The sequence below is a fragment of the Crotalus tigris genome, unplaced genomic scaffold (genome assembly GCF_016545835.1).
Source record: "Crotalus tigris isolate CLP2741 ecotype Arizona unplaced genomic scaffold, ASM1654583v1 scf7180000018306.2785112, whole genome shotgun sequence".
NCBI classification, from domain to species: domain Eukaryota; kingdom Metazoa; phylum Chordata; class Lepidosauria; order Squamata; family Viperidae; genus Crotalus; species Crotalus tigris.
In genome coordinates, this window is record NW_024096934.1 from 497501 (window position 1) to 509928 (window position 12428).

The window sequence follows — 12428 nt, forward strand, 5'->3', positions numbered from 1 at the left end:
GCATTCAGTCTTAGTTCCACAAGGCCGTCTGGAAACAGCGAGGAACCAGCCCCTGCCGCGTTGGCCCCGCCCCCTGGGTGCATGCCGGGGAGGTGTCACCCTTTGTGAGGAATGAAGAAATGGACCATGCCTTGGCGCTTGCCCCAGTCCCACCCCCTTCTGCCAGAGACCCTCAGATCTGTCCCACTCCTGCCCAGGCCCCCACAGACACCCTTGACGCGAACGATGTAGAGCTGGCCATGCCCACCCAGTAGGCCACACCCACTCCATCCATGCCCACCAAGTAGGCTGCACCCACCCAGTAGGCCACACCCACCCGCCCCCCCCCCAAGGGCAACCACAGTGCTGATGCAGCCCTCAATGAAATTGAGTTTGACACCCCTGGTGTAAAGTCACCCAATCGGCTTTCATGCCTAAGGCAGGACTAGAAGTCACTGTCTCCGGGTGATTGGCCCAGTCCCCCAGCCAGATTTCATGCCTAAGGTGGGACTAGAACTCACTGTCTCCAAGTAATTGGCCCAAAATCACCCAATAGGCTTTCATGGCTAAGGTGGGATTAGAACTCCTTGTCTTCCAATGATTGGCGTAAAGTCAGCCAGCCGGCTTTCATGCCTAAGGCAGGACTAGAACTCACTGTCTCCGGATGATTGGCTTAGTCACCCAGTTGGCTTTCATGGGAAAGGCGGGACTAGAACTCATGGTCTTCTGCTTTCTAACCTGGCTCTTTAACCACTAGGAATCAACTGAGAGTCATTATGTTCCCAGAAATGGTCTTGGTCCAACCCCTCTTGAATTCATTTGAAGTTACCATGTCTGCCACCTCAATCTTGCGACTGAATTTCAGGTGCTGCATTTATGGCCATTTGCAAATTTCCCCCCCCCCCAGTCACATAAACTGTGTTTTGTGATGGTTTTGCTGAAAACTGGCCTTTCCTTCCGTCTTCAACAAAACTAAGCCTATGGCAAACACAGGGGTCTTCAAACTTGGCCACTTTAAGACTTGTGGACTTCAACTCCCAGAATTCCTCAGCCAGTGTGCCTGGCTGAGGAATTCTGGGAGTTGAAGTCCACAAGTCTTAAAGCGGCCAAGTCTGAAGACCCCTGGCATAACACCTGCTGCAGAAAAAGGTCATCAAAGAATCGATTTTATGACCCTCATGGCTTATGACCATGATGGGCAGGCTCCATTAGAGTTGTAAGTCGAGGACTAGCCAGGTAAAAATCTGACTGATTCTCTACAGCAGGAGTCTTCAAACTTGGCTCTTTCATGACTTGTGGACTTCAACTCCCAGAATTCCTCAGCCAGCATGGCTCAGCATGGAAACCTCTCCCTGTCTCAGCATGGCTGGCTGAGGAATTCTGGGAGTTGAAGTCCACAAGTCATAATAGGGCCAAGTTTGAAGACCCCTGCTCTACAGAGTCTACAAAAGGAACACATCCTCGCAGCGAGACGGGTGGCACTCAGATTTAATAAATATAGGTAGTCCTCGACTTACAACAGTTCATTTACCGTAAATGCCGGCGTACAAGGCGACCCGGCGTATAAGACGACCCCCGTCTTTATAGCCGTGCTGCATTCCTAGAACGTCGTCTTATACGCCGGAAACTACCAGTATTTCCGGCGTATAAGACAACTCGGCATATAAGACGACCCCCATCTTTGGCGCCGATTTCAGCGCTCGCGGAAGTCGTCTTATACGCCGGCATTTACGGTAGTGACCGTTCAAAGTTACAATGGCACTAAAAAAAAGCGTTATCACCATTTTTCACACGACTGTTGTCCTATCCCTGTGGCCACGCAATCAAAATTCAGACACTTGGCAACTGACTCGCGTTCGTGACGGTTGTAGTGTCTCCCGGGGTCACGTGATCGCCTTTGCAGTGTCCCCCGGGGTCACGTGACTGTCTTTGGCGGCCTTCTGACCAGCAAAGTGATTCACTGAACGAAGTAACAACTGCAGCGATTCACTTAACAACCGTGACAAGAAAGGTCATGAAATGGGGCAAAGTTCACTTAAGAAATGTCTCGCTTAGCAACAGAAATTTTGGGCTCAATTGAGGTCGTACGTCGAGGAGTACGGGTAAATAAAAATAAGAAAGGAAATCCTCTGTGCTTCTCCTTGATTGAATCCAGCTTCCTTCATGCTGATTGGGGATTCTGGAAAAAAAATGCTTTCCCAGCACATTTGGGAATGCCTTGTCACACCGTGGCTGGCTCTGCAGGATTGATGGAGACATTTTCTGTGAGGCAAAGAGGAAGCAGCCCCCCTCTTAGCAACGTTTATTTTCAGGGAACACAAAAGAAATTGGTTTAAATGGGTGGAAATCTGGAAGAAAGAAGCTGGAGAAAGGAGCCAGAAAACGACTTACTTCTTCCTGGCTAAGCAATTAATTTGCAGCAGCTTCTTGGGTTTTGGTGATGTCATTTAAAAAAAGAAAAAAGAAAATTAAGGGAAAACAAATGTGTTTTCCACTGTAAAAATGGAAGGCTTTGTTTTTGGCTTTGTGTTGCTAACTGAAGGGGAAAAATATATAAAAAAAGTTTGCACTAGAAATGAACTTTCCCTGAATTTGCCCAGTCACATGCAAAAGAGAACGCGTGGAGGACACATGACGCCATGAAACAGATCCCCTGCTAGAGCATTTAGCAAAGAGCTGATAGCTGGAGCCGTCTAAATTTGGACGCTCTAAATTTTCACTGTTATGTAACCTGACCGTTCGTCATCACCTGTGCTCAGGTGTTCCTAGGTGAACAAAGCCAACACAGTGCCGGGCTGCATTAGCAGAGGGATAGAATCAAAATCATGTGAAGTATTAATACCACTTTACAATGCCTTGTTAAGGCCACACTTGGAATACGGCATCCAGTTTTGGTCACCACAATGTAAAAAAGATGTCGGGACTCTAGAAAGAGTACAGAGAAGAGCAACAAAAATGATTAGGGGACTGGAGGCTAAAACATATGAGGAACGGTTGCTGGAATTGGGTATGTCTAGTTTAACGAAGAGAAGGACGAGGGAGGACATGATAGCAGTGTTGCAATATCTCAGGGGCTGCCACAAAGAAGAGGGAGTCAAGCTATTCTCCAAAGCGCCCAAAGGCAGGACAAGAAGCAACGGATGGAAACTAATCTAAGAGAGAAGCAACTTAGAACTAAGGAGAAACTTCCGGGCAGTGAGAACAATTACCAATGGAACAACCTGCCTCCAGAAGTGGTGAATGCTCCAACACTGGAAGTTTTCAAGAAGAGATTGGACAACCATTTGTCTGAAATGGTGTAGGGTTCCTTGCACTCCAAGGTCCCTTCCAACTTTTATTATTATTATTATTACTATGGATCATCGCACAGTCAGCCAGATGTTCAGACTGGATTTGGCATTTTGTCTACCTATCGAGTCCTTACCCAGGACCTGGGTTAGGCAGATGTGGATGTTTGATGGTATTACAGATATCGTCGCAGGATGGATTATTATTATTATTATTATTATATTTCTGCGCTGGCTGTTAAATGGAATAAACCAGGCCCACCAACTACAAACAGGTGAAAAGTTAGCTGTGGAGGTTGAGCGGAAGGAGGCAGAGCTTGCCACGAGCAGAAGTATCCACCTGTTTGCATTAAGAGTGACAAAAGCTTCCCATTTGGGTGGAAGAGAGCAAAACAGTTAGTCCTCACTTAGTGACTGTTCAAGGTTACAACAGACCTCCCGGGAGGTACTTAAGAATCGGTTCTGGAGTCCTGACAGCCACCCAAGTTGGGTCACAGGAGAGGATTTTGGGCACAACAATTGATTTACATTTATTTCTCTATCTTTGTCATGGTTCCGACAGATGAAACTCTTCAAAAGAATTTCGAGGCATTGTTTACCTTAAAGGATCTTTTATTCGAGTAGCATAATATCGGCACTGCATAATCGAAGCCAAAAACTGAATTCCCCTCCCCTGGGCACACGGTAGCAAAGCACAATTCCCTCCTCCAATTAACAGTCATAAATCACGTTCCCCAATTAGCTTGAAGTGCAGGCTTCCTCTCCAGCTCTCCATTCTTTATCTGCTCTGGGCTCAATAACCTTGATTTTCACACTAAGTTTAGTGTTGTTATGTCTAGCTAGATTCTCATTCACATCCCCCCCCCCCAGCATCATCTAACTCTAAAAGCAAAAGGGAAAAAGATGGCTACATTTCCATCTGTTGTCAAAGCAAGAACATCCGATGTTAGCAGCATTGACAATCTTTATTTTTAGAGGTAGTCCTTGACTTACGACAATGGAGCTGTTAAGTGAGTTTGCCCCATTTTACGACCCTTTTTTGCTACATTTGTTAAGTGAATCATTGCATTTGTTAAGCTAGTAATACGGTTGTTAAGGGAAACTGACTTCCCCATCGGCTTTGCTGGTCAGAAGTTGGCAAAAAGGGATCGCATGATCCCGGGATATTGTAACCGTCATAAGTACGAGTCAGTTGCCAAGCGTCCCAATTTGTTATCACATTATCAAGGGGATGCTGCGCTGTTTGTTGAAATTTTGGGCTCAACTATGATTATAAGACGAGGACTGTCTTTATTATAGTTTTAATTATATGGCAGAATATTGTTCTTTCCTTTGTGAATTGATGTGGTAAATAAATCAAAGGAATAAATAAACTTAGATGGTTTGCTCCGTTTGTTATTTAATCACCATCTTTTGTCTCATTCCAGTTTAGTGTTCAAAACATCAGATCAAGAAGAAAGGACTGTGTCACCTCAATCTCTAAATGGGGGGGGGGGGAAGGAAGAGGGCAGTTTATTTGTGGTGTCCTGGATGCTCTCTGAGTTTGGCTGTTTTCTTGCAGACGTTTCATTACCCAACTAAGTAACATCATCAGTGCAGTGGTGTTCAGAGACTGATGATGTTACCTAGTTGGGTCATGAAACATCTGCAAGAGAACCACCCAGTTCAATCCTGAGCTATAAATATTCTACAGGTGGTCCTCGACTTTCAACCACAATTCAGCCCAAGGTTTCTGTTGCTAAGTGAGACATTTCTTAGGTGAATTTTGCCCCATTTTACGGCCTTTCTTGCCAAAGCTGTTAAGTGAATTACTGCAGTTGTTAAATTAGTAACATGGTTATTAAGTGAATCTGGCTCCCCCATTGAGTTTGCTAGTCATAAGATTGCAAAATGTGGTCACATGACCCTGGGACACGGCAAACGTCATAAATACGAGCCAGTTGCCAAGCATTTGAATTTTGACCCCATGACCATGGGGATGCTGCAACAGTCGTCAATGTTATTTATCAAATTTTTAAAACTGCCCAGACAGTCAGTTCTTTCAGAAAATTCTTCTCTGATAGCATAAGTTCTCAAGAAAAAAAAAACAGGAGCTGCAGAATCTTTCTGTTTGTGACTTGTGAGTTGTCTGTCGTCAAATGTTCTTTTTCAATTCTGGGGAAGTTGCTTTGGAAATGTGCTTGCCCTCATCCTTTTTCCAGACATTAAACAGAGTCCCAGCTGCAGCTTCGACTTCTGAGTCACGGTGACAACATCCAACTTAGCCTGTCAGCAGAAAAGATATCATTTTTCTTCTCCACCTTCCCCTACAACAGAAGCCCCCAAACCACGCTCTTGGGGAGATTTGTCATCCTTATCCCATCTATTTGTAAAAGGATGAGCGAAAACAGTAAAAGGTGGGGCATATTTCAGCTAAAGAATAAACTGCTGGTTTGAAGAAGAAATTTCTGTTCTGGTTAACCTGTGTCACATTCACGGGACACCAAAGCAAACCATAGACCAGTGGTTCTCAACCTGTGGGTCGGGACCCCATTTGGGGTCGAATGACCATTTCACGGGGGTCGCCAAACAACGCAGTCCGCCATTTTTTTCCCCTTTTCCTTAGCTGTGCTACTCCCTTTTATTCTATTGGCTTTGAAAGCCAATAGAATAGACTCTCTTGAATAGAGTCTAATTCTATTGGCTTTCAAAAGCCAATAGGAATTGTCCAGGGTGTCTCTGCCCTGCTGAGCCCGCCAAAAGTCCCATTCTGCAAACGGTGCTGCACCAGTTGAGTAGTCCTCGACTTACGACCGGTTGAGTAGTCCTCGACTTACGACCGGTTGGGGGTTGCAGCATTAAAAAGGTTGAGAACCACTGCCATAGACAAAAGGAGAAGCATCCCATGTTGTAATGTCCAGATTGCCCTGTGGGGTTTGATGGCCAAAAGATGCTGCTGAAAGCAGACTGGACACATACAGGAAGTCCTCGGCTTATGACCACAATTAAGCTCTAAATTCACTTAACAACTGTCTTTGCTTAGCAACAGAAATTTTGGGCTCAGTTGTGGTCTTGGCTCCAGGACTACCTACCTATGGAAAATGCTCCTGATGGTAGTGTCTAACCCAGAGCTCCCTCCCGGCCCGGAGGGAAAGGGAGGAGCTGGGAAATGTGTGCACGTGTGCCTGTGTGTATGCGTGTGCAAACAAGCGCGTGCATGATGCTAGCGCCCGAGCGTATGTACAAGTGAGCTGCGCATCCAGGACGGTGCTGGCAATGACGCTGGCGCCCATGTGCATGTGCAAATGGTCCACTAGCACCTGCGTGATGCTGGCGGCAGGCCTAGCACCCGTGCACATGCGCAAATGGGGTTGCTAGCGCCCATGTGGCAGTGCTAGTGCGAGTGGGGGTGTGCGTGCACACTCACCAGCCATTCCCACAGCCTGGTGGCCAACAGCCATGGCCTAGTACCAGGCTGTGGCCCACAGGTTGGGGGCCCCTGATCTAGCCAACAGTTGGATGAGTGGGGTCCTTGGTGCTTTCACAGTTTGGTGGTTTTCTTGTAGATGTTTCATTACCAATCTAGGTAATGTCATCAGTGCTGGCTAGCTAGCTGGATGGGTAATATTCTGTGGGTTCTCCTGATTTTTTTAACAAAAGGCATCTCTCAAAAGGTGGTTTTCATTGGTTTCCCTGCGTTTTTGTAGAGCACTGGAGATGTTTCTTCCAAATCTGTTGCAGGTGATGTCGACATATATGTTGCCTTGTTGGGCAGCACATCAATGTCATAAATAAATGTGCAGGAACCAATGGGAAGCCTACTTATTCAGGCACCAAACTCTTAATGTATTTAGCAGCCCAAAGAACCTCTTGGTAGAGAGATGGGCAGCACATGAATTTAATAAATCCATCCATCAATCTCTTGCTGGCAACGTGTTCCCACTGGGAACTAGCCCGCTGGGCAGAAGCAAGAACGACAACACCGTGCATGTGCACTGCGGATGAGTGTGAGTACACACACGCCTTGCCGGCTTCTCCAGTTCCAACTCTAATTAGGACAAAGGGGGAAAACACACCAAGAGGGTCACTGGCCAGCCTCTTGAGCTAACAGGAAAGAAGCAAGCGGGCTTTTAAGCCTCGGTCAACAAAGCCAAGCAGAAAACATGTTGTGACATCAGATAACGAGATTCCCCCGGGGGAAGCACAAGTCATACGACACTTCTCCTCCGGTAGCAGCCGAAACATTTTGTAGCTGTTTTCATTATTATTTTTCTTGGAAGACGTCTCTCTGCTCGGCTGGCTCGGTGAAGGAGGCTCCCGAGAAATGGAAAAAAAATATTTCCAATTACTTGCGCCTGTTTTGGCTGCTGCCTGCCTGCTTTCTCTCGAGGGCCATTAAAAGCAGGAGCCTACGGCAGCATCTGTGGTGGCTCTCGGTTAAGAGCACACAAATAAAGACACCTCAAACCATGTGCGATGGGACCGTGACATCGGCACGGTCTCAGTGCAAGGAATACAGGCAGTCCTCAACGTACGACCACAACAGAGTCCAAAATTTCTGTCGTTTGATTCAATGGGCACCTTTCTTTCTAACGTCTTTCACCACAATGTAAAACAGATGTTGAGACTCTAGAAAGAGCGCAGAGAAGAGCAACAAAGATGATTAGGAGACTGGAGGCTAAAGCATATAAGGAACGGTTGCTGGAATTGGGTATGTCTAGTTTAACGAAGAGAAGGACGAGGGGGGACAGGATAGCAGTATTCCAATATCTCAGAGGTGCCCCAAAGAAGAGGGAGTCAAGCTCTTCTCTAAAGCGCCTGAAGGCAGGACAAGAAGCAATGGATGGAAATTAATCAAGGAGAGAAGCAACCTAGAACTAAGGAGAAACTTCCTGACAGTGAGAACAATTAACCAGTGGAACAACCTGCCTCCAGAAGTGATGAATGCTCCAACACTGGAAGTTTTTAAGAAGAGACTGGACAGCCATTTGTCTGAAAAGGTATAGGGTTTCTTGCCTGAGCAGAGGGTTCGACTATATGACCTCCAAAGTCCCTTCCAACTTTATTATTATACCGCTTCTGGAGGCAGATTGTTCCACAGAACAGAACAGAACAGAACAGAATGAGTAGAACGGAATGGAATGGAACGGAACAGAACAGAATAGAACAGAACAGAATAGACCAGTGGTTCTCAACCTGTGGGTCGGGACCCCATTTGGGGTCGAACGACCATTTCACGGGGGTCGCCAAACAACGCAGTCCACCATTTTTCCCCCTTTTCCTTAGCTGTGCTACTCCCTTTTATTCTATTGGCTTTTGAAAGCCAATAGAATAGACTCTCTTGAATAGAGTCTAATTCTATTGGCTTTCAAAAGCCAATAGGAATTGTCCAGGCTGTCTCTGCCCTGCTGAGCCCGTCAAAAGTCCCATTCTGCAAACGGTGCTGCACCAGTTGAGTAGTCCTCGACTTATGACCGGTTGAGTAGTCCTCAATTTATGACCGGTTGGGGGGTCGTGGCATTAAAAAGGTTGAGAACCACTGGAATAGATCTAGAAGGGACTTTGGAGGTCTTCTAGTCCAGCCCGCTGCTCAAGCAGGAGAACCTATACTACTTCAGACAATCATTGCAGCATCCCCACCGTCATATGATCCAATATGAAATGTTTGGCAACTGGCATGTATGTATGAGGGTTGCAGTGTCTGGCGGTCATGTGATCACATTTGGTGACTTTCCCATGAGCAAAGTCAATGGGGAAGCCAGATTCACTTAACAACTGTGTTACTAACATAACAACTGCAGTGATTCACAACCAACCTGACGAGGGGAAAACTCACTTAACAATTGTCTAATAAGATAGTGTTGGATGCTCATTTTTCGGCTTTGTCTTTTATTTTTGTTGATTAAAAAAAAATAAGTATGTTGAAAAAACCCAAATGACTTGCTTAGCAACAGAAATTGTAGGCTCAATTGTGGTCATACTTCGAGGACTGCCTGTATACGTTTTGTGATGTGAAGCGTTCGCTCTAGTTTACGGAGATTTCTGTCCACGGGTGAGAAACAATAAAGGAATCGGTTTAGAAGAATCTCAGTGTGTGTTTTGTTTTATTTTTTGGAGCCTGACACTCAGGAACCAACCATTTAGCAGCCATTAAGTCAATTTAAGCAAATTCTATAGCAGAGGGTTCTTCAAACTTGACAACGTTAAGACTGGTGGACTTTAACTCCCAGAATTCCCCAGCCAGCATGGCTAGCTGAGGAATTCTGAGAGCTGAAGTCCACCAATCTTTTTTTTTTTCCCCCTTCTGGGTCTAATGGGAAAAGACTTTAAAAAAAATTGGAACTCTGATTTTATATAAGGTGATGGCAGCAAGACTGCTCTATGCATAAAAATGGAATAATCTTTTGATTCCCACCGTGGACAAATGGCTACAAAAGCTGATGGAATTAGCAGAGATGGCTAAATTGACTGTTTTGATTAAAAAAAAAGAAAGAATATAAGTCCTTTTGTTTCTACTTGGAAACCGCTTCTGGACTTTGTGCTTGAGGTGGGAAAAAATGATACTATGATTTTGGGTTTTACTGATTAGACTGATTTGTTGATATAGAAATGGCTAGTTTATACTACTTTGTTGTTAGTTGCAAAGTCGTGTCCGACCCATTGCAACCCCATGGACAACGTTCCTCCAGGCCTTTCTGTCCTCTACCATCTTCTGGAGTCCCTTTAAGCTCACGCCTACTGCTTCAGTGACTCCATCCAGCCCCCTCATTCTCTGTCGTCCCCTTCTTCTCTTGCCTTCAATCTTTCCCAGCATTAGGCTCTTCTCCAGTGAGTCCTCCCTTCTCATTAGGTGGACAAAGTACTTGAGTTTCCACTTCAGGATCTGGCCTTCTAAAGAGCAGTCGGGGTTGATCTCCTCCGGGACTGACCAGTTTGATTGCCTTGCAGTTCATGGGACTCGCAGGAGTCTTCTCCAGCACCATAGTTAAAAGGCCTCAATTCTTTGGCACTCAGCCTTTCTTATGGTCCAACTTTCACAGCCATGCATTGCAACTGGGAAAACTGTGGCCTTGACTATACGCACTTTTGTTGGCAGGGTGATGTCATACTACTATAGAAATGTAAAAATGAGATCTGATCTTAATGTCTTATTTGCCCCTTACTATTTGCTTTTGTATTTTCATATTTTATATTATAAATGAATACAATTATATATACATATAAAAGAAGTCCACCAGTCTTACCCACATGCAGGCTTCCAGCCTGACTTTGGACATGATGGTCCATAACGAAATGGATCCTTCCACTCCCTCATTGTTGGGACAGATAATCTGGTCCGGGTAAGGCGGTTCGGGAAAATTCACCGAGTTACATTCGTAAGCCGCGAGTGTCACTGACGCTATATGTGGGCCCTGCAGAGGGGAAGAAGAGGGCAGGGAAGGCAGAATTCAGCCATCGGTGGCAATCCATTTCATTTGCAATAAATAAGCAATAAAGGAAAATATTTGTAGCTCAGAGTTGAAATGAGGGGTCCTTGGTGCTCTATGAGCTTGCTTGTTGTCTTGAGACGTTTCATTACCCATCTAGGTTAACATCCCCAATAGATATTAACAATATCCACAGACTAAAGAAAAGAATGCATTAATATGAAGATTATTTTTTAGGAATATTGGAAAAAATATATACCAAATTGTCACTTATTAAAACAATAAGAATTATATTAACGTAACGTTTGCAAAAAAAGGATGTTTCAGGGAAAGAGGAAAATAAACAAAATTAATATATAAAATACAGACTATAGAAATTAATTATTAAGGATTGTTTTTACAAATGTAACCCAGACATCACACTGTTTACCAACTATTGTGACTTATGTTTGTGCAAAAAAATTAATAAAAACCACAGAAACTAAACAATATCCACAGACTATGCAAAAGAGACAATCAACTAGCCAAGAAGGGAACAAAAAGATGCAAGCGCTTCTCCACCAGCAATCAGCACCCAGATCAGAATAGATTTACTCCAAGATCAACATCAGACCAACAATCAAAACAATTAAAACAGGCCACTTTAGCTGACTATGTTCAGCAGGTCAGCGGTTCAAATCTCACCGGCTCAAGGTTGACTCAGCCTTCCATCCTTCCCGGGTAGGTAAAATGAGGACCCAGATTGTTGGGGGCAATGTAAATAAATAAATATATATATATATATATATATATATATATATATATATATATATATATATATATAATACATACATACACACACACACACACACACACACACACACACACACACACACACACATACATTGCTTACTGGTGTACACCGCTTAGAGAGTGCTTGCACTTAAAGCGGTATATAAATCTCATAAATAAAATAAAATAAATAAATAAATAAATAAACACCCCAATCAAGAAAGTTTAATGAAGAGAAAGACGAGGGGAGACATGATAGAAGTCTTCCAGTATCTCAGGGGCTGCCCCCCAAAAGAGGGAGTCAAGCTATTCTCCAGATCATCTGAAGGCAGGACAAGAAGCAACGGATGGAAACTCATCAAGGAGAGAAGCAACCTAGAACTAAGGAGAAACTTCCTGACAGTTAGAACAATTAGCCATTGGAACCACCTGCCTCCAGAAGCGGTGAATGCGCCAACACTGGAAGTTTTTAAGAAGAGACTGGACAGCCATTTGTCCGAAATGGTAGAGGGTTTCCTGCCTGAGCAAGGGGTTGGACTAGATGACCTCCAAGGTCACTTCCAACTTTATTATTATTATTATTATTAAGTGCCAAAGAAGCCAACAGTAAACATCCCAGCCAAAGAATCTCTAAGACCATCCACGCCAAAATGGACAGGGCAAGACACCAGAATATAAAACGTGAAGTACTAATACCACTGTATACAGCCTTAGTAAGACCACACCTAGAATACTGCATCCAGTTTTGGTCTCCACACTACAAAAAAGATGTTGAGACTCTAGAACAGGGGTGTCAAACTGCCGGCCCGTGGGCCGAATGCATCATAGCGAAACCGCATCCACCCTATTGCCGGCAATGGAAAAAAAGCCGCGATACGTCGCAACACGTCACGTGACGTTGCGAGTTTGACACCCCTGCTCTAGAAAGAGTGCAGAGAAGAGCAACAAAGATGATTAGGGGACTGGAGGCTAAAACCGTACAGTT

At 44.7% G+C, this 12428-nt stretch overlaps 1 protein-coding gene across 1 annotated transcript in view; it reads right to left on the reverse strand.

The window, feature by feature from the left end:
* The window catches only part of VMP1 (vacuole membrane protein 1), a 156160-nt gene that overhangs the window by 82377 nt on the left and 61355 nt on the right, over nt 1-12428 (reverse strand). The window contains exon 6 of the mRNA XM_039350001.1: nt 10490-10657. Coding sequence (XP_039205935.1) covers nt 10490-10657 — 168 coding nt within the window. The remainder of the gene's footprint in view (nt 1-10489; nt 10658-12428) is intronic.